Source organism: Ambystoma mexicanum, chromosome 3p (genome assembly GCF_040938575.1).
Source record: "Ambystoma mexicanum isolate Mex_15411 chromosome 3p, UKY_AmexF1_1, whole genome shotgun sequence".
NCBI classification, from domain to species: domain Eukaryota; kingdom Metazoa; phylum Chordata; class Amphibia; order Caudata; family Ambystomatidae; genus Ambystoma; species Ambystoma mexicanum.
The window spans coordinates 1,158,917,691-1,158,942,688 of record NC_090925.1 but is presented as its reverse complement, the minus strand read 5'-3'; the positions used below and the strand labels follow the sequence as shown (position 1 = coordinate 1,158,942,688).

General features: G+C 46.9%; 1 protein-coding gene across 1 annotated transcript in view; it reads right to left on the bottom strand.

The window, feature by feature from the left end:
* Positions 1 to 24,998, bottom strand: part of UBE2B (ubiquitin conjugating enzyme E2 B) — a 350,201-nt gene that overhangs the window by 181,483 nt on the left and 143,720 nt on the right. Inside the window, exon 3 of the mRNA XM_069652555.1 lies at positions 5,043 to 5,068. Within this exon, the coding sequence (XP_069508656.1) occupies positions 5,043 to 5,068 (26 nt within the window). The remainder of the gene's footprint in view (positions 1 to 5,042; positions 5,069 to 24,998) is intronic.

Sequence of the window (24,998 nt, the reverse complement as noted above, 5' to 3'; positions counted from 1 at the left end):
TGGTTCTGGCCATTTGGGTAGGATGTGATGCAGAAATGCCAAGCACCTTGGTAGCACATGGTTCCTGAATGAAGAGAGTAGCACATGGGTACTGAATGAAGAGAGTAAGGTCTTGATTTCCTTCGTAAACAGCAAGAGTATGGCCACAGTCCAGGATGCCACTTGGATGAAAGCGTGGTAGAAAGAGAAGGCCAGTTTCCAGTTTACCTCGCATGCTAGTTTTTCTAGAGCTTATGGATGGCATCCGCTACAATGTTTTGCAGCTTAGTAGAATGGTGTGCGTGCAGCGTTGGCCTTATAGATAATGCAATGCAAGTAGTGCTGAAGAGTATCCAGGCTGGGATGGGAAGATAATGCAGCTCCCTTGTGATGTGAGAAATGTGGCCAATTTCGTGTTTCCTTTAAAAGTTATTTCATGGTGTGTTGGGTAACCCTAAATGGAACCAGTTGTCTTGCTGGAAAGCCGGTGAGGAAGGAGTTTCCTCCCCCATAGATGTGGGTGATTACCAGGGCCTGGACTATGGTTGTCAAGTCCTCAGTGGAAGGAATGGAGGAGGGTTAGAACCTAGTCAGCCTAGTGACAAGGGACACTCCACTTAGCCTGTTGAAAGGGCCCTAACCTCTCAGCTGACCTTCTCTTCGGATTGGTTGCCCTAATTTATTCCCTCTTTGTGACCTTCAAAATGGCCAATTTAGATTGTTGTTCCCTTCTGCAGCGTTCCATGCTTTTAAAGCCCATGATGTCCCTCCATTGGATGTTCTCTTTTCCAATCTACATGTAGGAGCTATGGATGATATGAACACTAGAAGAATAGTTTAGTTCAGCATTCCAGTCTCCTGGATCTTGGACCAGGTCGAAAAAGGCCAGGGACATGGAGCGGGTGGGCGGATGGGGTCTTGCTCTTTTACAATACAGATGAAGCATGATTAAAATAGGCACACTTCTCCAGTCTCTAACCTTTCCCCCACCTTTCGAAAAACAAAGTTTTCTTATAAAGAGGGAATGGTTCTTCTCCAATATACCTCTTGAAAATATTGGTCACAAGAAAATTGAACCAATTCCCCTCCTGCCCTGCTTGTGTTTGCTTCTAGGTCACATCCATGTTCTGTTTCAGTTCCTTTCATCAATTTTCAATTTTTGGACTGGGCCTACTTAGCAGATATACAGTAGTTGTGTAATGGAAATGCAAACTTTCTACGGAAAAGAGACGTGCACAGATCAGTTGCGGGAATAACTTACTAAAAGGGGAGTGGGACACATGGATGGTTAAATAATTTTAGATGTTCGACAAAAACGTTTAACAATTGAAATTTAAGTAGATCGCATTTAACCGGTAAAGATGGATTACAGGTACATTTGTGGGGTTTAACATTAGATTGAGTTACTGTAAACGGGCCTCACAGCATGCATGCCGCTTTTGTAGAAATCAACTCACGTTTTATTTGCTTAGCAGCCACAGGGGCCAAAAGCATAGTGCACGAGTACACGTTACCAGGATTGTATGAGGCGGAAGGAATGAACAACTTTCGAGGTCACAGAGCCAAGCTCACTGGTGCAAGGGAAAGGCAGTGAGCATAAACTTATTTAATAATTCGGCATTTTAGTTATGAAACTTGTCTGCTGGCAATTTCCGAGTGTCCCATGGTGGTTTCAAATTGCCTCTTTGAACAACTCAGCCTGGGAAGCAGTTCTAAGTGTTCTTAAAATGCAACATTAAAATGGTAACTTGTCAATTCAAGGCTCTGTCAGTGTCATGATTGGTAGTGTTCTCATGGGAACCAGATGGGTATGATCGGCGGCAGATGAATAAAGATCCGCAGGTCATCCAAAATGTTTTAATATCTTGGCTTTATAATGTGGGAATTGTGGGTTGACCTGTGACATCACAATGGGGGTCTAGGGTCGTGTGGTTAGATTTCCAGGACCCAATCATTGCAGGCTAATGTATGTCCCGATATAGGGGAATGGCATGTTAGCCCAATGATTTTCTTTCAAAGAATGGACAAAACGTGTCAATAAGCTTTGATGTTAATTAGTGTAGACGATTATAAAAGTTCTAGATTTAGGGGCGTTTCTTTGACAGTGCCTTTTCATGCAGTTCTGTTCCGGGTTCTGTTTGAATATTGCTGGCCCTGAATAAAACTGCGTTCATTCTGGCCTGGTATACACTTTTTCGTATTACTTTTGTAATTTTTATTGGCGAGATCAAAGGCACTCGCTGCAGTACAGTTGCACCCTTCCAATAATCATTGTATAAAATAAAAAAAAATAACATTGGTTTTACTATTTAATCCCTTTATCTCTTTGGGGTTAATATTAGTCTCGGTCTCCCGGAAATCCATTTATTTTCGTTTCAACCTCTTTGCAAAACTGTCCTATCTTGGAACAGTTACAGGTTATATGGATACCTTAAACATTGCTTTTTGACATTTTCCAGTTTGCCAATATTTTGGCACTTCCCAAGTCTATTTCCCATTTATTTTAGACAGTCTAGATATTGTTCGGAAAATACGATAATTCACTGGAGTGTACTTCGTGGTGGGCAACACCTAGGTGAATGCAGCTGCGATTACGGCAATAAGGTGCCTATTTTACAACAGGTCTTTAACAAAATATCTAAATTGTCAAATACTCTAGGTATGTAAACATTCCGTGTCAGAGTTGCACAAAACAAAATAAAAGACAGATATGCGGAAAGTTTGCTTATGTTCCTCCATAATACACAACCCACTGTGCATTAAATGCCTTACAAATGTGTCTGAATGCTTAGTTAAACATATTCCCACATAGAGTTAATGTCAAGACATGTCTGTATGGCGCCATTGGACCCGGAGTAAAAAAGAAAATGGCTCATGGTAGCTGTTGGCAATAAGCTTAGCATTATCTTCCAGGCTGCCAAAGGAACAAAATAGCTTCCTTCTCCTGGCAATTTCAAACTCCTTCAGAGGCGGCAAGCAGATGTCAAATTACTGCAGAAAAATCCTATGTTGTATTTCAAAGCAAATGTGGAAGTACACTACATGGGACACTGGTCCAGTCCTGTACTTTGCCTTTACTTTACTCCAATATAAGTTAAGACTACAACTCCCAGAATGCCATCAATGGAGAAATGAAAGCTGCGAACTGGGTCAGTCATCTGGTAACCTCAGTAGTGGACCACAAAATAAACAAGAAGGATATGTAATTCCAGAGCACGTTTTGTATGTGATGTAAACTTAACCACAAAACGGCCTTGGTGGATGTGCTTGAAAGGTGGGGGCAGAGGCAGGAATTTTTCCAGAGAAGCTTGATTGGAAGGAATGGGGAGGATGGGAAATGGCATGGTTCATCATCAATGGAAAAGATCTTACATCAGCATATAAAATGTTAACTGCTAACCCTCCAGCTCCAGGAGCCTGGTGGGTGTGATTATCAAAGGCCTCATTTCGCCTTCATTGAAGAGGGGGTAGATTAGTAGGGACTAGCCACATGTGAGTAACTACACAACGCAGCTGGAAAGATGCAATAGTGGAAATAGTGGGCAAGCCTGGTACCAAGAGTAAGAAAACGTTGCTTACAGCACTAACTAGAATGAAGAAAAAAACAAAAAAAAGGATAAAAAAAAGGGAAAGACGAAAGGACCAGTTTACATGTGGTCCCAGGCCTTTAAATTAGTTACACGCCTCTCAAATCAACATTCAAATAAACAACACTGGTTGAAATTGAAAGAAGCCAGAACTCTGGTTGCCTCATTTCTAGGCCAATGTTGTAACATCTGATCCAACAGCACTCTCGCGTGTCTCCCAAGAAGCTGAAAATATCCCACCCGTGTGTAATGTGGGCAGAGATTGCAAGTGCTGGTTTGAGGGACCTGAGAGTATTAAACCTTGCTCGCCGCTGTGTGATCAGAGTACGGCAGGACTACTACTACATCTTCCTTTAAAAATTAATTTTCATGCTAGTCCAGGGATGCAGAGGCGAGCCACACTTGAGCCAGTGAACAAGGCAGCTAGGGAATGGTTATGGTGGAATAAGGCAGACAAGCCCTGAAATAAGCTTATAACGGCAACCAGAACGAAAACGTGGCATCAGATTAGTGCACCATAAATCAAAAAGTCTGTAGATTGTAGAAGCAGTGTGTCCCCGAAGGTACATTTCCTAAAACACAAAGTAGAAGAAATGCTATTTCGAAAAAATGCATTGGTCTTTTGAGAAACATTGGATTAACACTAGTAGTGTTCTTTTCCATTTCAATTAATGTTGATTATTTGACAAGAGCATTATTTAGAAAAATTGAACCCACAGCTCCCGCAATGGGTTTGCTGCCCACAGGAGTTTTTTTTATTTTTGTTCTTTCTTTGGTCCTCCAACCTTCTGGCTACAATGCACATGCACCTACTACAAAAAGATAACCCCACACGAGCATTGTGGGACGATTTACTGACATCTATGGATAGACAGTGCCTTGATTGGTTGCATAGAAAGCATCACAGATTTTAGAAGCAAAATGGTTGTGATGTGTGTCAATGAGGTAGGTGGGAAAAGTTTTGCCCTGAACTACTGCATTATGATAAAATCATTTCGTTTCCAAGTTGCTTTAAATCAAGACCTCAATTATATTTCTTGGATATATAACCGGTTATGTTGATGCATACAATTTCTTCGGGCAGATTAACTTTCCTTACAGTTTCAATAAAAAGGTGGTGAACCATAGCACAGAATAAAACATGCCTGAATATAGCAAACCACAGTATGGCTAAATTATCACAAGTCCATTAAAACAGAAGCATACATAATAAAGCATTGAACGAACTCTGCGCCCATAGTAGTAAAGGATAGGCAGGTGGAACACTGCAGGAATTTGCCCACATCCCTACCGTGAGCAAGCAAAGTATAAAAAATGAATCCTAAATACAGCAACTAAGGGATAGCTTTAAATAACGCAGCATATCTAGATTCACTATGGGGCGATTATTAAATGCAACAGGAAAACTTCTACATTACAACATTTGACAATGTCGGTTCTGTAACATTAATTACATTAAAATAATGCATCGCTTACCATCTTCAAAAGGTGTCCCTTCTGGCCTAGAGAAAGAACATTTTAGATTACAGAACTTACTTAGCAACATGACAAATAACAATTAAAACATGCATTATCTCCATTAGAGAGGAATAACATTGTGTAGCAGTTGCAACTTTTTTTTCTATTACAAGCAGAATCAACTCAGCAGTAGGAAACCCCACCAATTATACATGGCATACGTTATTTACTGTAATAGTATTTCTGATGCTTGCACCCGTTTAAATTCACATGATTTGCATAGGCGGTCATTTAGTGGTGGACGCAGAGTATTGCACATGCTCTTGCTGAAGATCAAAAAGGGGCGTCGACTGTGCAAGTTTATAATATTATCCCTAGTGTGTGAAGGCTACTCTATCCAGGATCCCTCACACAGCAAGGTCTGTCAGATTATTTGTTTCTGACTACAAAGTGTAAGCGTGGAGAATAGTTGTCATGAGGTATGAAAAATCTATTATTTACCAAAGTTCCTTTAACTCCGGGAGGGGAGGAAGGGTGGGCGCATGTGAATCTAAGCAGATACAAGCATCAGAAATATGATTACGGTAAGTAATGTAGCCCTTCTGAGGCTTGTGGATCTGCTTAGAATCACATGCTTTGTATAGATTAGCGAGCAATACTTTGAGGAGGAGGTGGGTTATTTGAACCTAGAGTAGCCAAAAGATGTTTAAACACCACCAGACCCACCTCTGTGTCACCTTCAGAATGTGTATCTAAACAGTAATGTTGTGTGAAGGTATGACCGCAACTAAGTGGCAGCTCTGCAAATGGCGTCTAAGGGCACATTTGCTATGAAAGCTAGAGTTGTCCCTGTGCCCAGAGTTGAGTGTGCTCTGGACTTCAAGGGTAACATTCTCTTGACAAGAGAATAGCAAACTTGGATGCACCCGACAATCTGTTTTGAAATAGCCAGTTTAGAGATAGGATCTCCCTCTCTCCCTGCTGCCAGAGATACCAAAAAAGTCAATTTTTCTTAACAGTTTAGTCTTTTGTAGGGAATACATTTCAGCTCTTCTGAAAGCGAGAGTATGTAGGCTCTTTTCTGCTGCTGCATTTTCGGGGTCTTGGAAGAAGGCAGAAAGTGCTATGGACTGATTTACATGGAACCTTGAGATGCATTCAGGAGAACAAGGAGGATGTGTGCGCAATACAACTTTGTCTTTGTGAATAATGACAAAAAGATCTTGTAATGAAAGTGCTTGTAGTTCACCAAGTCTTCTTATAGGTGTGATGGCAACAAGGAAAGCAGTCTTATAAGTGACATGTTTAAGACTGGCTTTGAGCATTGGCTCGAAGGGGACACACATGAGCCTTCTAAGTACAATATTCAAGTCCCAGCCGGGAGATGGATTAGAAATCGGAGGGTATATTTATAACGCCCTCCACGAATTCCCCCAACTACAGGCACCTTCAACCATGAAGCTTTATGCTGTGATGTGGTGTAGTACGAGAGAGCAGCTAGGTGCACTCGTAATGAATTGAAGACTACGCCTGAGTTCAAAAGATATAGTAGATCATTTACTATATGTGAAGGTGAACAGTCAATTGGATCGATTGGACATGCTTTGCACCATAACACAAAAGTTTCATTTGTTGAAATAACGTCTTGTGTTTGTCTTACATGCTTTTAGGATGTCCATGCATCTTTGGACTAGGTTTAAACGATCAAATTGAATAACCTCAGAACCCAAGCTGCCAAGTTCAGCATCTGAGGGCATTTGTGAAGTGTTGTGCCTTGGTTCTGTGACATGTAGTATGGTCACAGTAGTTTCATTGGAGGACAAACATACATCATTTGGAGATGTGAAAACCAGGTTTGTCGCGCCTACATCGGAGCGATTAGGATCAAGCTTACTTGTTACCAGTGTAGCCGGTGGACTACTCTGTTGGGGGAAAAAGCGTATATAAATTTCCCTGACCAGTTCATTAACAGAGTCTTCCTTGCATAGTCATGGCATTGTGCATTGTCTTGTGTGGCAAAGAAGTCTATGTCTGGTAACCCCCAGTTTGTGAAGACTTGTGTAGCACGTCTGCATTTAATTACCATTTGTGATCTGTGGGGTGTACTGCACTTCTGCTTAGTACATCTGCCAGAGAATTGTGTTCCCCTGGAACACGGTGTGCTAGGAGAAATATGTTGCGTTTTGTGCCCATAGCCAAATGTTTTTGGCTAGTCTCGACAGCGTCCCTCCCCGTTTAAGTAGACCATGGCTGTAGTGCTGTCGGTTAGCAGGAGGACTGTCTTTTGGACTAGATGAAGTCTGGAAGCTTGAAGGGCTATGACGAATGCCAGCAGTTCTAGAAGGTTGATATGCTTTTTGGTTAATGCTCGTGTCCACACCCCGTGCGCAGTGCGATGGAGAAAATTAGCTCCCCACCCTGTTAGGGATGAGTCTGCAGTGAGAGTGGCTACAATAGCTGGGGTACGGATTTGGTTTTCCTTGGACCACCACTGCAGCGATAGAACCACAAGTTGCAAAAACAACCACTAGATCGTCCCACAGACTGCTTGTTTACGACCATTGTTTCGTCAGCCACTCTTGTATAGGACGCAAACGCAACCGGGCGTGTGGCACCAAGTAAATGCAGAAAACCATAATTTCTAGAAGGCGCATGGTCTTTCGCATAGTTACCGGGCGACCGGCTATGTATTGAGGGATTCGAAATAGCATGTTTTGTACGCTCCCGTTAGCGGAGAAGACTAGGCCACCTTCTGTTTGAATTAGTGCCCCTAGAAATAGATTTAACTTGACTGGGCACTAGATTTGACTTTTTCTCATTGATGAAGAATCTAATTGAAACAGTATGTTGACTCTCTGTTGAGTATTTTGTTGACACAACTGAGGTGTTTCGCCCGTTTTCTGAAACCAGAGGGTATTCTTCACTCCTACTCCCCCTGGATCCTCTTCAGGTGGACAGGGAAAGGCCATCACTTTTGGATCCTGACACTGGTGGAGGCTCCTTGGGGATTGGGTTGCCCACAGGTGAGACATGCTATGGCCTTTCCCTATTGATGACCAACCTACCCCTCCACCAGGCTTTATAGGCTACTATAAGGAACAAGTTACTTACCTGTAACTGTTGTTCTCCAGCATGGATTCACATGCTCATGAATATTCCCCGTCGTCAGGCCGGGAATCCTCGGTAAAGAAAAAGATCAGTATCAGTTTCGTTTCTGATCTGTCTTTCTTCGTAGTAACCAATCACTGATCTCTGGGTCATACTGCCCTCTCCCTAAGCCCCTCCCCTGGCAGCCATCCTCAGATTTGGAAGCACCTAAAGTGGCAGTATGACCAAGCGAAGAGCCGCAGAGGGGTAGGAGGGAGGGTTTGCATGTAAATCCATGCCAGACCCATGCTGGAGAACAAACAGTTACAGGTAAGTAACTTGTTGCATCTCCAGCATGGGGTCTGGCATGGATTCACATGCTCATGAATATAGGAATACATAACAGTACACACATGCACAACCACGGGAGGTGGCAAAGGCTCAACATTAAGCATTACATAAACTCAACATTAAGCACCCTTACCTCCTCACTAGGCCCACTTTCAGGCGAACAGGTTGCGCAGCACTGCTTGGCCGACTCTGGACTCCTCCATGGAATCCCGGTCGACGAAGTAGAATCTCGTGAAGGTGTGCATCGACCTCCACGTAGCAGCCCTGCAGATGTCCAGAAGGGGCACACCAGACAAGAACGCCGTGGTAGCAGCGATCGCTCTGGTCGAATGGGCTCTCGGATGGCCGGGCAATGGTCGGTTTGCCAACCAGTGACAGTGCATGATGCAGCCGGAGAGCCAACTGGAAATGGAAGCCTTCGAGAGAGCGACAAAGGCGACAGGAAGAAAACTGGTAACACCAAGGACTTGTTGAGGTGGAAGTCCGACGGCACCTTGGGCATAAAGGAGGGGTGCATCCTCAGCACCACCCTCGTGTCGTGAAAAGTCAAGTATGGAGGCTTGCAGGATAGGGCCTGGATCTCTCCCACTCGTCGTGCGGAGGTGATGGCCACAAGAAATGCTGTCTTCCACGACAGGAACTTCAACGGCGTTGAATGCAGAGGCTCGAATGGCGCCCCCATGAGCCTAGACAGCACACGTTGAGTTCCCACGCAGGGGCAGGAGCCTTCACCGGCGGGAACGATCGGAACAGTCCCTTCATAAATTCCATCACCAGGCCATGAGACCACAAGGACGCCCCCATCCCGTAGTTCTGGTGTATCGGGAGATCGCAACCAGATGTATCTTGATGGAAGCGTGCGCTAGTCCAGCCTTGGCCAGCGACAGTAGGTACGGCAGTACTTGAGGGGCCGTAATCCGGAGGGTTAATCTTCTGTGCACGTTACCAGACAGAGAACCTCTTCCACTTATGTCCGTAGCACTTGAGAGTTGAGGACGCCCTGGCCATTGCAAGAACCTCTCTGCAGTCAGCCGGGATATCGTACCCTCCAAACTCTAGTGCTGCAGGAGCCAGGCCTGCAAGTTCAGCGACTCCGGGTCGTGATGAAGGATGGCGTCTCCTTCTCTGGAGAGAAGATCTGCGTCCATCGACAGCTTGACTGGTGGGGACGCTGACAAGTCCAGAAGGTCCGGGGACCAGGTCGGTCTCGACCACGCTGGTGCAACGAGGATCATTCTGCACCGGGACCTCTTGAGCTGGTTGATGAGTCGGAGCAGCAACAGCAACGGAAGAAACGCATATAGGAACAGGCCGTCCCAGGGGAACGAGAAAGCATCGCCCATGCTCCTCAGTTGGGGAAACCTGCTGGCGAACCTCTGGCACTTGGAGTTCGTCGCGAACAGGACGATTTGGGGTTTGCCCCATCGCTGAAAGAGTCGGTCCACTTGATCCTGGCGTAGTTCCCACTCATGGCACGAGCGCAGCTCTCTGCTGAGTGAGTCGGCGATGGTGTTTTTTTTATCCCTGCCAGATGAAACGGCACTAGAAACATCCCTTCGCAACGGCCCAATGCCACATGTCCTGGGCTTACTTGGATAGGGCCGGGGATCTGGTTCCACCCTGCTTCCGGATGTAGAACATCGTGGTGGTGTTGTCGGTGAAGATACTCACCACCTTGCCCTTGAGGGACGGAAGAAAGGACCTGAGGGCCCAGAACACTGCCCGGAGCTCCAGGATGTTGATGTGGAGCGGCTTCTCCTCGGGAGCCAAAGGCCTCTCGCGTGAAGATCTCCGGTGTGGGCTCCTCATCCTTCCAGGGAGGCATCCGTCGTCACCGTCGCCTGGTGGGCCGGGGTCTGAAAGTCTGTCCCTGCCGCTAGATGAGCGCGGGTGCCCCACCACCGGATCGCTCGTCGGAAGGTCTCGTTGAGAGGGATCCCGTCCTCGAAGCTGCCTGTCGCTTGAATCCAGCGGGCGTCGAGGAACTCCTGTAGAGGGCGCATCCGAAGCCTGCACAGGCGCACGAGATAAATGCAAGAGGACATCATCCCGAGGAGGGACTTGATGGACCTCACTCTGGCCACGTCCGTGGCCAGCAGACGCTGCATCTTACCTAGGATGGCCTTTCTCCTTTTCTCCGACGGCGAGGCCAGACGTGCCACTGTGTCGAAGTTGGCTCCCAGAAACAGTGCGACTTGAGAGGGGACCAGGTGGGACTTGGGGAAGTTGATGGAGAACCCCAGGTCCGTGAGCAGCTGGACGGTCTTCGCTGTGTGTTCTATGGCGAGCTCCCTTGTCCTTGCGCGGATGAGCCAGTCGTCCAGGTAGGGGTAGACGTGGATCCCCTGAAGGCGCAGCCGCACCCCCACTGGAGCGAGGCACTTGGTGAAAACCCTGGGTGCCGACTTCAATCTGAACGGGAGGGCCTTGAACTGGTAGTGCCGCCCTTGGACCAAGAACCTGAGGAACTTCTGGTGCCCCTTTAAAATGGGAATGTGAAAGTATGCATCCTACAAATCCAACGACAGGAAATCGCCCTCATCCAGCTGTCCCAGCACGTGCTGGAGGGTGACCATCTGGAACTTCTGTGTCTTGATGTACTTGTTCAGTCGTCGCAGGTCTAGGATGGGTCGCCACCCTCCCGTCTTCTTTTTCACAAGGAAGTACCTTGAGTTTACTCCGGAGCCCTGGAGCCTCTTTGGGAGAAGCTCAATGGCACCTTACATGAGCATCGCCCTTACCTCCAACAGCAGTTGAGGGACGTGGTTTTCTTTCCTGGCCACGGGAGGAATGCGGGGGCACTTTTTTAGAAATTCGAGGGCGTGCCCCTGGGCCAGGGCATCCAGCACCAAAAGGTCGGTGGAGATGGACTCCCATACGCTGATGAACTTCACCAGCCGGCATCCCACCGGGGTGCTTCGGTGGGGCCTGACACCACGGTTGGTTCAATCTTGCTTGGAGGACGCCTTGCGCTCCCTGGCGACGATGGCGGATCCACCCGACTTGCCTCGTACTCTTATAGGCTTCCTGCGACGAGGAGCGGGCCGCTTGGCGGTACGGAGAGGAGCCACCGCCGAATCCCTTGGAGGCACCCTGCTTGCCTCCGGAGCTCTGAAAAAACGGCCTTCGTTGCTGGAGAACTCCCAGGGTCTTAGCTGTCTCCGTGTCCGCCTTGATGGCTTGGAGGGACTCATCCACTGTTTTCCCAAACAGGTTGTTCCCATCGAACGGCATGTCCAAAACCTTGGCGTGTACGTCCTGGCGGAAATCCGTCACCTTGAGCCACCCTCGTCGCCTGAGGCAAACGCTGTTGCCTAGCTGGCGGAAACCGGTGTCAGCAGTGTCCGTTGCCACCGTTATGGTGTGGTCCGACGCCACCTCACCTTCTTGCAAGATCTCCAGGGCCTCAGCCCTCTTGTCGTCCGGTACGAAGTCCAACAGGGGGGGCGATCTTGTACCATAACTCCCTGTCGTAGCGGGCCATGATCGCAAGGGCGTTGGCCGCCTTAATCGTTGTTGCCGCCGACGAGAGAACTCATCGTCCCATTGCATCCAGCTTCTTTCCTTCGCCGTCCGGCGGGGAAGTTGACGTTGAGGCCGATGCCCATCCGCTTTCTTCTTGGCCGCCGCTGAGACGACCGAGTCAGGGGTCGGTTGCCGCGTCGGGGACCCGGTACTTCTTCTCGTACCGATCCTTCTTGGCAGGCGTCGTAGAGGGTTCTTGAGAAGGGTGAGACCCTCGTCCCAGGACTGTCTTCCTCTTGGCCTCGCGCCGTTGGTAAAGGAAACCTTCCTTCCTTCTTCTCTTCGGGGCAGAGCTGAAAAAGCTCAAATGCCCTGGCGATCATAGCGTGGAAAGACCTAATCTCGTCGGGCAGGGAGGCCCGGGATGGAGGCGATGGGAGCTCCGTCCCGTTGTCGCCGCCGTGTCCGTTCTCGGGTCATCCCCAGGTACGGTGGACGTGGGCAAAGGCTGAGCAGGCCACGAGGGCTGAAAAGGCGGGGCTGGATGGATCCGTCTTCTCTTGTTTGGGGGACTTCCCGACGGGCCTGGCTCTGGCTCCTCCGTCGGACCTGGTTCCGGCTCCTCCGTCGGTGGTAGGGGCAATCTCGTCCTTATCTCCGAACATAAGGATTGTATTGCCAACAAAATGGGCGCCGAGTTATCCTGCGGCTCCGGAAGCGACGGGCGCGAGGGTTGACTAGGAACCTTGCCGGCGCTGCCGTCGCCCCCTTCGTCTGGATCCCTCCCGTGGGACCGGGCCTCATTGATGCCCTCGTCAAGGCCCTCCAAGACTTCCACCAGTTCCTCCTCGGAGGCTGTGTCCGTGTCCACAATGGCCACCGGCTCCCCCCCTCTTTTTCCGCTGGGGTCTTCACGGGGGTCTTCTCGATGGGCCTGAAAGAGGCTTCCCTCCGCGGTGGCAGGGAAACTCTGGGACCCAAGGTAGTCTCCACTGGTGTAGCCTCCTCAGGCTGCGCCAGGGCTGCCGCGACTTCCTCGATAGAGGCCTTGGCCGGGTGAATCAAGGCCTTCACCACCATCTGAGGGCCTGTGTCCTTCGCCTTGGGGGGGAAGGGTCACCGCCTCAGTCCCCCTCGGCTGGATCCTTTGAGATCGACCGGGGCCTCTCCAGAAGCTTCGCCGGCTTCTCGGCCTTCCACTTCCCTGAGCCAGAGCGTTGGCTCGTGGTTGATGGCGCTGGAGAGGATGCGCTCTGCCTGGCAGCCGAGGAGCCCGACCGTTCGGCACTTCCGGTGCCCCCGGACTCGCAGTGCTTTGCCTTCTGTTGGGCCCCCGTCGCCAGGGCGCCCTCACAGGACTTAGAAGACCGCTCAGACTTCTTCTTCTCACCCGACAGGCTCTTTCCTTCCAGCCAGTTGGAGAGACGAAGGTGTCGGTCCCTGATGATCCGTTCCGACGTGTTCCCGCAAAACGCACAATCCTTCTCCACGTGCTTTTTGTCCTCATGAAGGCAGTAGAGACATTTCGAGTGCTCGTCCTCCTTGAACACATTCTGCAGCTGCAATCCAGAGCAAACCCTTAACAGCTTTCCGGGCGTCGAGCTTCCTTTCTCCTGGGCCATGTCTGGGTAGGCCACAGAAACTTCTGGACTCCTCCAAGAAGCGTAACTCGATGAAAACTTCACCCTTGAGGGGCGTAGAAAATCCGAAACGGGTCCCCGTTCGGATGTAGACACGGTGGAGCTTGAGGATCTATTTGATCGAAAAATGAGAAAATCTCTTTGAAAAAGCGCGAAAACGCAGCAAAAGCTTGAGAGCTAAACATGAGGACTCCCAACACTTGAGCGTGCAGTAAAAATCTGAGGATGGCTGCCAGGAGAGGGGCTTAGGGCGAGGGCAGTCATTGGCTGGGGGCAGTATGACCCAGAGATCAGCGATTGGTTACTACGAAGAAAGACAGATCAGAAACGAAACTGATACTGATACTGATTTTTTCTTTACTGAGGATTCCTGGCCTGACGATGGGGAATATTCATGAGCATGTGAATCCAAGCCAGACCCCATGCTGGAGAAAACAGCTCCCCACATGTAACATCAGAAATTACTGGGACGAGGAAGAGGCGACTAAGAACAATGAACACTCAAACTTCACCTCACCACTTTGGTACTGGGATGTGGAAGATGCCTTCATGGTCAGGCAAGTCTAAATATGATATGAGTCCACACCAGCAACCTGTCAAATGGTTGCAGGTGTATGAAGGGAGACCCCGTGATAGCAGAGGGAGCAACAGGGAGGCCTGTGTAGGAATTACCAGGGGACTCATTCTGTGAGGAGGCACCCATGGTGGGACCCGAGGAGGGTCCAGGACACCAGCCAACATCACCGAGGTGTGGGAGGCTCTGTGACGGCAATCGAGCAGCAGGGGCTGTAAACAAGCAGGAGAGAAATAGGATGCTGTCCGTGCCCACACAGTAGAGGGGCTCGCAGATGTGAGCGCCAGCCGGAGAATCGAGAGGAAGCTGCAGGAGCTGCAGAAGCTGCCGTAGCAGGATGCCAAAGACCGGCAAGTGTCAGGGAAAGCCACTCAGAAGCCGGGGCACTCTGGACGAGCTGTGCATGAATAATGAAGCGCTGTATGAATGAAAGCTTAAAACCAAGATGAGTTATGCATATTGAATACTGAACTGAATGAAAGTTTAAAACAAAAGCTGAACTATGCATCTTGAATGCCGAACTGACTGAAAACCTGAAATTAAACATGTTGAACAACAAGTTGAAATACAACTTTACGGCAAAGTAAATAACGAATGTCAAAAGGGAAAGTGCCCACATAAAAACAACCTATGGGAAAAAGAGTGCAACGAAAAGGTGGCGTATGAACAAAGTGAATGTTATGAATGGATGCAGTGTGACAAGGCCGAAGACTGACAAGGAGTGTAATAGGTTACGGCAGGGCCACCAGGCTAACTAGGAAAAGCCAGAAGAGTAGAAAACTGCACATAAAGTCAAGAGGTCGACAAAGAGGAACTAAATGAATGGGAATCTGAACACGGGCAAATGCAGAAGAACCTGTGTTGGCTGAAGAGCTTAGGGGTCCTGGCTGCGCAACCCGTGATGGGTGGACCGTGTGGTCTGACAACTGCGCCTAGACCAGTGAGCCCTGTATTGTGAAAGCCAAAGATAATATGAAACAAACCAAGAAGGAACACTTGTGAGCTGGTGACGCAAACCAGAAGGAGGGGCAGGTTGACCTAGAGCTAAGTTGAACTTTGAAAGACTGAAACAAACATTGGTTGCTACGTTGAAGTCTTGGGGAAGGGAACCCTGAGACTTGATGAACTGCAAGTGCTGTCTTGAGGACAGGACCTCAAGACCCTTTTCGTTTGAACAGAGTTGCTGGGAACTTGAAGGGAAAGAACTGTATTGCCTTTAACTTGAGAAAGGTAATCTTGAGACCTCTGTGGAACTTTCTTGACCTGGTGGAAGGGGAGCTAAAAGGAGGCCAAAAGCTTCAGGAAGCTCAGACTGTGTTGAACACCATTTCTTTTGATTATTGACATCCCTACACATTGTTGAGCTTCAGGTTTTGGATACAGACAGACTTTTAAATTGAACTCTTTGACTCAGACTTTCCTTAGTTTTGTTCAGGTAGGGAAATCACACCTTAGCATTCGGTAAGTTAGGCAGTCTACCATCCTGACATTCGATTTAATAAACCATTTTGTTTTGGACTTTGAATCTGTTGTCTGTGTCTTGCTTCATGATGCCTTCACATCCGTTATTAGTCCATGGTCTAAGTACGGGTACACTGGAATGGACTCCCTCCGTACGTGTGCGGCCACCAACACAAGGACTTTGGTAAACACTCGAGGTGCTGAGGATATGCCGAATGGTAGCACTTTCAACTGGTAGTGCTCGTTGCCTACTTGGAATCTTAGGGATTTTCTGTGCACTGGCAACTTTAAATAGGAAAGTATGGCCAATGTTGCCATGTACCCCCCCCCCCGTTTTAGCAGAGGAATTACCCCCTGCAGCGTAGTCATCCTGAATTTTTGTGGCTTGACATACTGGTTTGCAGGATGCAGATCTAATACAAGGGGCATGGTTAAGTTCTTTTTTGGGGTACAAAGAAGTACATTGAATAAATACCCTTGTTTACATCTAGGAGAGGGAAGAGTTCTATGGCCCCCTTTCTGAAGTAACGTCTCCACTTGCGCATGCAGAATGAGCTGATGTTCTTGCAACATCTGATTTTTTTGGTGGATGGTTACAAGGTTTTAAAAGAAATTCTATTGAGTACCCGTCTGCAACAGTAGTCAGCACCCACGGATCTGAGGTGCTCTCTTCCAATGTGTGGGTGAATGATGAAAGTCGACCTCCTACTGGCGATGGATGAGAGGGAACTTAGATGGGCAAGCCATCTGCTGGTAGGGGAGACTCTAAGGCTGCACTCCTACCTCTACCCTTGCCTGAAACCTCAGAGTTGCGAGGTCTGGTAACTAAAGTGTGTACCCACTGAAAGGAACCTGATGAGAACCCAGATTGTGTGGGTCTGGAGAAGGCATGAGAGAAAAAAACTCGACGTTGAACATATGGCTTGTGTGAGGGGTCGGAAAGGGGAGGCGGACAACTTTGTGAAGGTTTTTCAAATGATGCCATTTTGTTAACTCAAAATGTTGGATTAACGCCCCACTATCCTTACGATGAAGATTGCCCTGCCTAAAATAAACTAAAGCAAACACTAACAAAAAAAGTTTCTGTCCCGGTGACTTAAACATACACCAACCTAAGAAGGTTATATGGCAATTCAACAGCAACAAATGTAACAATTAAATTCACATCCTAACGACGGTTTGTCCTTCTAATCTGGGTGAATTCCCCTTCCCCCAGATTCAAGCAGGATTTTGTTCAACAGTTCCAAACTAAAGTTAAGGAAATCCTGTCTCGTAACAAAGTTCTACTTCAATTCTCTTTTTGTTCCAACTGGATAGCACAAAGTTCAAAGTTGTATTCAACCAACAGTTCACAAGTGTTCAACATTTTTTTACTTGCAACAAAGTTCTTGAAATCAGCAGAGCATATTTCCTTACTTCACTGGTTTCAACCAAACTGTTCTCCGTCAGGATATTTCTGCACCAGTTCACAAAACCACTTGTTTGACAATATTAAATACCTCTGCAGCAGTTCACACAACACTTGCTTCAATGATATTAATTTGTCAGGATTATTCTGCATTTATCCACAAAAACACTAGTGGTTCTTCAACTTCTGCTTCCAGATTTTTAACAACGCCATAGTACTTCATTGGCTTCTACCTGGTCCACTCACCTGCCAGGCCTACTAAGACAAAGCGCTCAGCTCTGGTATACTCTGCCAGAACCAAAATACTGCAACATTCACTCACCTGGTGGACTCTCCTGCCAGGTCAGAACTATTACTTGCAAGTACTTCTGTGGTAAAGGTTAAGCCTAAACAGGTTAGCAATGTCTTTAGTTCAACAAAAGTATAAGAAACTCCTCAAGGGGAAACAAGAACCACACTGGTGCCGTTTGTTACGCCAGCGTGATTGCAACACTCTGCAGGTTATGCTCCACTCCTTCTGAATATCTTCTTCCAGATGGGCAGCCTTCCAACACTCGTTTCTCCCCTTTCGCACTAACCAACCGCTGATAAGGATTCAGTTTCCCTTTCACACTTCTATGGCTTTGGCAATGTGGGTTTAAGCCATTTTTTCTTTACGTTTCCCTTTTGACAATGATTGATTGTCTTTTCTTCTATGGATATTGCCCTGTCCTGTTGCTGGCTCTTATTATGCCCTACAATATCATTATCATACTCTTATGGTAACCAGGTTGTTATTCTGCCATCTGCACCTTTTTTTAAATCGACTTGGATCACAACAGAAGATTAACTTGTTTTACAATATTTTACAATAGTCAAGTATTCAAAAGGTTTCTTCCTCTTTGTTACCCTCATCTCTGAGGTTCAGATCCCTGGACTTGGCCATCGGGCAGTTACGGAGCGCTCAGAGACACAATGTTTGTTCGTTTATTCATTTGTTAGGCGCACCAGACTCGTGAGTAAAAGGGCGCAACAATATGGAAATGCAAAGCTTACAAAGGTTACGAATATACACAGGATACAGTATTTACATGGTTGCGAGATATACAGTTTTTACATGATTACAGGATAGGCACAATGTACAAAATAGGGACGAAGCCAGTGAATAGCCAATGTAGTTACAAAAATAAACAATGGACACTGTACAAAGGATATATATGCCAGAAGTGTGGCCCCATCATATTACATTACACAAGGTCTTCAGAGTTAACGCAGTAGTACACTATTAATGCAGGTTGAACAAGTCTCTTAGGAAGTGGGCTTGTCCCCAATGGGTAGTGGGAGACTAGGGGTCAGTGGTGATGATGTGTTTGATTACATTTTTCCTGAAATGTAGGTAAGGTTGGTCTGCTCTCAGATCCTGAGGCAGTGAATTCCAGAATTTAGCTGCCTTTACAGTAAAGCTATTACCCCCAATAGTAGTGAGCTTATATTTGGGTATGGTCAAACAGTTAACATTCCCAGTTATGGTGGGTCTGAGAGAGGTTCTTCTCTGGAGTTTATCTACAAGGTAACCGGGGGCTGCGTTGTTAAGGGCTTTGTAGGTCAAAGAGAGCGTTTTTAGTTGTATTTTGTTATATGTGGATAACCATTTATGTTGGCATCTCAAGGAGGAGATGTGAGTTTTCATGTTTATGCCTAGGGCTGCTCTTAGGGCATTATTCTGTAGTGTTTGGAGCTTTTGGATGGTAGATTTATTGGCACCGCTGTATAGGGCATTACAGTAGTCAATTCTAGAGAGTATTAGAGCTCTAGACAGGATCAGGCAGCTATTGTCAGAGAGGAACGGCTTAACAGCTCGGAGTAGCTTGCAGGTGTAGGCCGTGGCAGAAGTGAGGGATTTGACCTGTTTATCAAAGGACAGTGTAGAGTCCAAGTAGAATCGAAGGGTTTTTACTTCCTTGGAAACTTTGATGGTATTCCCGTCAATATTAAATGAGGAGAATTCTTGACCTACAGTACAAAAAAGAAGGTGGGTGAGGCGCGCACTCCCGGTCCTGGTCAATTGAACCTGTTGCAAAAAATAAGTAGCTGGGTCACATCCCAAAATGGACAAATATTCACAGGGTTAGATCCCTTCTGCTGCAAATCAGGTACTCAGTATTAACAGGGTTAGATCCCTTGCTGCAAATCAGGTACTCAGTAATAACAGGGTTAGATCCCTCAGCTGCAGTTCTGTGGTCTGTAGTTGTTCTCCTCCTAGCGCTTTCTTATCTCAAATAATCATCAGGGAGGCTGTTGAGCAGGTGTGTCTAATTAGACTCAAAGGAGTACCTGATTTGCATTATATTTTTTGCAACAGGTTCAATTGACCAGGACCGGGAGTGCGCGCCTCACCCACCTTCTTTTTTTTACTGAATGCTATGGGAGTCCCGGGCTCCAGAGGCAGCGCCACGGGGTGACTGTGCCCCACTTTGGAGAATCATAAAGATGGTTCTCTCCCCTCCCCCAAATTTGGGAAGGACATGTGCTTTGGAGGGGTGACGGTTGCTGGTCACCTGAACAGAAAAAAACGTTTTCACTACAGCTACCAGAATCCTTTGAGTCTAATTAGACACACCTGCTCAACAGCCTCCCTGATGATTATTTGAGATAAGAAAGCGCTAGGAGCAGAACAACTACAGACCACAGAACTGCAGCTGAGGGATTTAACCCTGTTATTACTGAGTACCTGATTTGCAGCAGAAGGGATCTAACCCTGTGAATATTTGTCCATTTTGGGATTTGACCCAGCTACTTATTATATTTTTTGCAACAGGTTCAATTGACCAGGACCGGGAGTGCGCGCCTCATCTACCTTCTTTTTTGTTCTGAATTCTTGACCTAGTTTTTTAATATTAGCCTGCGAGCCCAGAATTATAAGTTCAGTCTTATCGTTCAAGCACAGGCCATGAATGGCCATCCATGCTTGGATGATCCGTGTCCATACTGTGATCCAGAGAAAGTGGGAGGAGAATCTGAGTATCATCTGCATAGTTAGTGTAGGTGATACCCAGCTGGTCCAGATCGTCGAACAGTGGCTCAGTGAAGATATTGTAGAGGGTAGGTGAGACGCAAGACCCTTGGGGAACACCGCATAGGATAGGTATTGGGTCGGCGGCTGCTGAGGGGGAGAAGACTCATGGTTCTCTCGCTCAGGAAGGACTCGATCCATTTGATGGCACCCGTGGAGAAGTGGGCTGCAGAATCAAGGTGCCGGCATAAGACCTTGTGATTGACCAGATCAAATGTGGCAGAAAGATCAAGTAGGAGCAGGAGTACTGTCCTTCCTTTGTCCCTCTGCTTGTCTATTTGGGACTTTAGGTCAATTAGGGCTGTCTCCGTTGCGTGTAGTGGACGGAAACCAGTTTGTCTGTTGCCTAAAAGTTTGTGCAGTTCAAGGTGTTTTTGAATTTGGATGTATGCGGCTTTATCCAATATTTTTAGTAAAAATGGGACTGTGCTAATGGGCTGGTAGTTGGTGGGAATAAAAGGATCTAGTGTCTGTTTCTTGAGAAGGGGTAGCACCCAGGATTGTTTGAGGTTAGCAGGTATGGTACCTGTGGCAAATGAGGCATTTATCAGTTTAGTTATGAATGGGGAGAGTTCTCTGGCAGCATCTTTTATTAGTTGTGCTGGGCAAATATCGCCTTTACAGTTCGAAGGCTTCAGTGATAGGATAATTTTTTCTACCTCCAAGATATACATTTTAGAAAAATGGAAGGTAGTATTGTGTGACGATGGTGAAGCATTGGGCAAGAGGGTGTTGGGCAAGTGCTGTAAGTTCAGTACTTTTTTTTGTTGAATCTTATTCTGGAGTGTATTAATTCTATTGGCTAAGGCATGTTGGATGTCTGTAAACCAGGATTTGTCCTTGGTGCAGACATCAGGTATAGCAATTGGGGGCTCTAGTTCTTTGAGTATAGAAAAGAGTTATTTCATACTCTAGTAAGAGTTAGCAATACGCTCGTCGTAGGAATTGCGTTTTGCCCGGCAAATTTCCTTCTTATATTGTGAGGAAATTAAGGTTAATTTAACTTTGTTCTCACTAGAGGGGCAAAGTCTCCAATTGGTCTCGCTTTTATTCTTTAAGGTGCGAAGGTCTTTAAGTTGTGGAGTGAACCATTTGTTTAAATGGGCTATTGGTTTGCTAGGTCTAAGTTTGACAGGGGCAATTTTATCCAGTGTGGTGAGCATAATGTTAAATTCCTGAACTAGGCTGCTGGGGTCAAGATTTTCTGGTAGTGCGTTGAGGATGGACAGAATGGCAGGGATAACTTTCTCTACAGTGATGCTTTTTTTACTTATAGTTGAGCATGGTGGCGCTAATGGTTGAGCCAATGGCGTGGGTCTTATAGTGGATAGGTGGAAGGACACCAGGAAGTGGTCTGTCCATGATAATGGCAAGATGGATGAAATGGTGGCTGAGCAGTTAAGGTCCACTATCCAGTCCAGTATTCTCCCTTTTAGGTGGGTGGGTTTATTAGTATGGACTTTTTGGGTGAGGCCTAGTACGTTGATAGTGTTGGCTATATCAGTTGTGTTTTTATCCATTTGGTCATTAAAACCTAGGTTGAAGTCTCCTAATAGGAGTAGTTGCGAGGTGGGTTTAAGGTTGTTCATAATTATGTTATGCAAATCTTCCTCAAAAGGTACCAAGAGGGCCAGGTGGTCTATATATTAGGTGCATAGTAAGGGATTGTGAGTTATTTATCTGAAGTTTGGCAGTGAGAACTTCACGTGATTGTGATAGATGGGTGGGGGCTAGTCTAAAGCCAAGAGCAATTTTAGAGATAATGGCAATGCCGCCACTTCGGGCATTATCTCAGTCTTGTCTGACTATGGTGTAGCCATCAGGGATAGCTAGCATAAGAGCGGGTCCTGCTGCATTATAGAGCCATGTTTCCGTAATTGCGAGGAAATCCAGGTTCCCTTCAGTGATTAAGTCGGCAATATTGGTAGCATGTGCGACAAGTGATCTTGCATTGAGAAGCGCTCCTTTGAGGGAGGGAGCCTCAGATGCTTTGTTGACTCGGATGGGTTTGTCAGGGTTGTTATAAACTTTAGGCTTATGGTTATTAAGCTGAGGGGTATTCATGTTCAAGATGGACAGTGATGTAGACAACTTTAAGTGGCTAGGTCTCAGGTTGAGTTTATGGTTAGTTTTGAGGTTAGTGGCCGGTAGGGCTTTTCTCAAAGGTTGATATAATTTGGCTAGCCTAGCGCAGAGTCTGTCATTTCTAATAGACGTGGCGCATGGTAGAGATGCGTAGGATACGGTCTCTAGGGCCCTATAGTGTATGGATGGATTGGATTGTGCAATATTTGTGGGGGTTAGCAGGCTAGAGTCTAGGATAGGTACTGGTGACTGAACAATGTATTCTTGGCTTCTAGAGTCCACATGCATGGCAACAGCCATAGTACAGAGCAGTATTGCTAAGTTTAGCATCCTTCCAATTCCAGTATCAAAGAAAGTGTAATATCAGAGATAGTGTAATATCAGAGATAGGAGATTCAGTTACAGCTAAGTGGCGCAGATTAGTAGGTGGAGCTAGGAAGTGACTAGCATGATGCGGTCATCAACATTAGGCAAGGCATAGCATGAAACACACTGATGTCAGTGCAGTGATAAGGCATAGGCCACATCTAACAAGGTCAAGGTCGGCGCAATGATGGCATTAGAATAGAGGCTATGGCACGCATGTGACGGTGAATAATGTGACTAGGAATACACAACACTTAAGGGCAGGATAAGTCACTCTGGGCGGTGCAACTTAGACACTATGAGTATGACCGGGCACATAGGCTAGGAGAACTGTGGAAGCGGCCAAAGGCAGATTCAAGTTTGCTAAGGCAATGTAGCACAGGCCAGATAGGCAGGGCAAAGTACAATGCAACAATAGGCAGATTCGATTTTGCTGGCAGTGTAGCACAAACTAAGTAGGCAGGGCTAAGCAGTATACAACAATAGGTAGGTTCAGTTTAGCAGTTAGTGAGCTCAAATAGGCAGGTTTAGTTGTGCTGGAGAGCGCATAGGGTATTCAGGCAATTGACACACTGGGCATGGGTGAGCATTAACATAGCAGCCCAAGACCATCGGGAGGCGGGAGCAGTAGGACTGGCAAACCTTTAAAGTAATGGTGCACTGGGTTAGTAGGTGGGTATGCATACACGGTAGGCAGTGGGTGAGGTGGGGTCACGCATGCCTCGTGAGTGGGACATGAAGAGATAGTTCAGGTGGCAATCATGTAGTGTTGGTGGACCAGTCTGTGGCAGTGGGTTACACTTGAGAAGGCAGGTCAATGCACTGCAATGCAAGTTATACAGTGTTGGGCGTACGGTAAGCGTGGCTCGACTCCGTGCAGGTGAGCTGGAGGGGGTATGGAAAGTTACCTCATGATAGGGGTCCGGCGCACGGCAGTCAAAACCGTGAACTCACCGGGTCTGCATGTCCGTCCGCTTCGCTGCCTCCAGGTATTCTGCTTCAGTTTTCCTGCATGGCCCGGCAACCTTTCCGCGTCCGGCAATGTCAGAGCTCTCCTGGCTCCCACAGCTATCTGGAGCTCGCCTTCCACCAGTGCTCATTTGACAGTGGGAAAAACAGCTAAATGGTACGCTTTCTGCTGCGTGACCTCTGCAGCTGAAAACGCGAGTATAGGAGACCCTCTCATGACTGACATTCAATTTACACATCACCGTGGGCCTGGCGTCTCAGCTCAGATATTGCTTCCGTCGTCACGTGGAGGTAGGAAAACTACACTTTCTGCTACTGCTATCTCTCTCTCTCTCCTTCATGACCTGCACCCGAGGGGGCCTTTTATTCATCCCAGTCTCCCTCAGGTGTGGGTCATTATTCCCAATTATGCCTCTGCAGTCCTCTTCTTTGTTCCAGTACTTTGGGAATTGTGTGACTTGAAGTCCACAACAGAACATTCATAATTTTCAATATAATTCTCCTCACTAAGTTTATTTCTCACCTTATACATATTCCCCAAAGGAGTACCAAAGCATTCCATGAAGTATTTGGCTTTATAGAAGAATGGGGTTTCTCAGGCTTTTAATTGGTAACATTTAAAGACTCCTCTTCCTCATTTCTCTGGGACTCATAGGAGCTTTAATTTCTATGAATGTCAGTAACTTTAAAGGGGTTTTTCTTCCTCTGAATACATGACTGGTTATAATTGTCTTCACCCCCTTTCTGACAGTTTGAGAGAATTCTAGGTCTCTCTGACAACAATTCTTTACATATTCCAGTATCAAGGATATGCCCTTCCATGAGTAAGGCAAATACTGTGTCTCATTCCACACAGTCATCCTGTTCCCCTCTGGCCCTTCTCACAGGTAATCCTCCTGGATAATTCCGCCCCCATGGTCAGGAAGCGTCTGAAACGGGAGTCGTTCCTGCCGTGCTCTTACTCGTCCATACCAACAGTGCGAATGGGGGAATAAGATTCAGCCTGCATGGCGTAGGCCACCCACCGCTTAGTGAGCTCAGTCTAAGCATTTTAGGAAATCTTGCAGGATTCTCAACGTGCTCGCATGCCAATTGCTACAGACTATGTATCTACCTAGGGACTTTTTTTTTATTGCAGGAAGGACAGAATTTAAAGGGTGCCCACTTCATGATTTTGTGTACATTTAGTGCCAGCTTGACTAATACCAGTAGAAAGGAAAGTGGAATGAGGCATTCTGCAAAAGGAATGTGAAAGACCACCCGCTCTCCTCACTACAAAAGTCCAAAGCCTGGTGAAGGTTGCAGCCAGCAGTCGAGAGGCGACGCCAGTCGAAGCTACAGACTGTGGTTGCAGGGTGTTGAAGAATTTTTCATCAAGACAGCTGTCGAAAGAATATCAATATATTTAAACTGCGACTACGAACTCTGCATATGCGACTGACCACGATGGCGTGAAAAAACAATCTGAGGGACAGAAGCGTGACGGCAGACCCGTCACCAATGTTCCCTCGAAGCT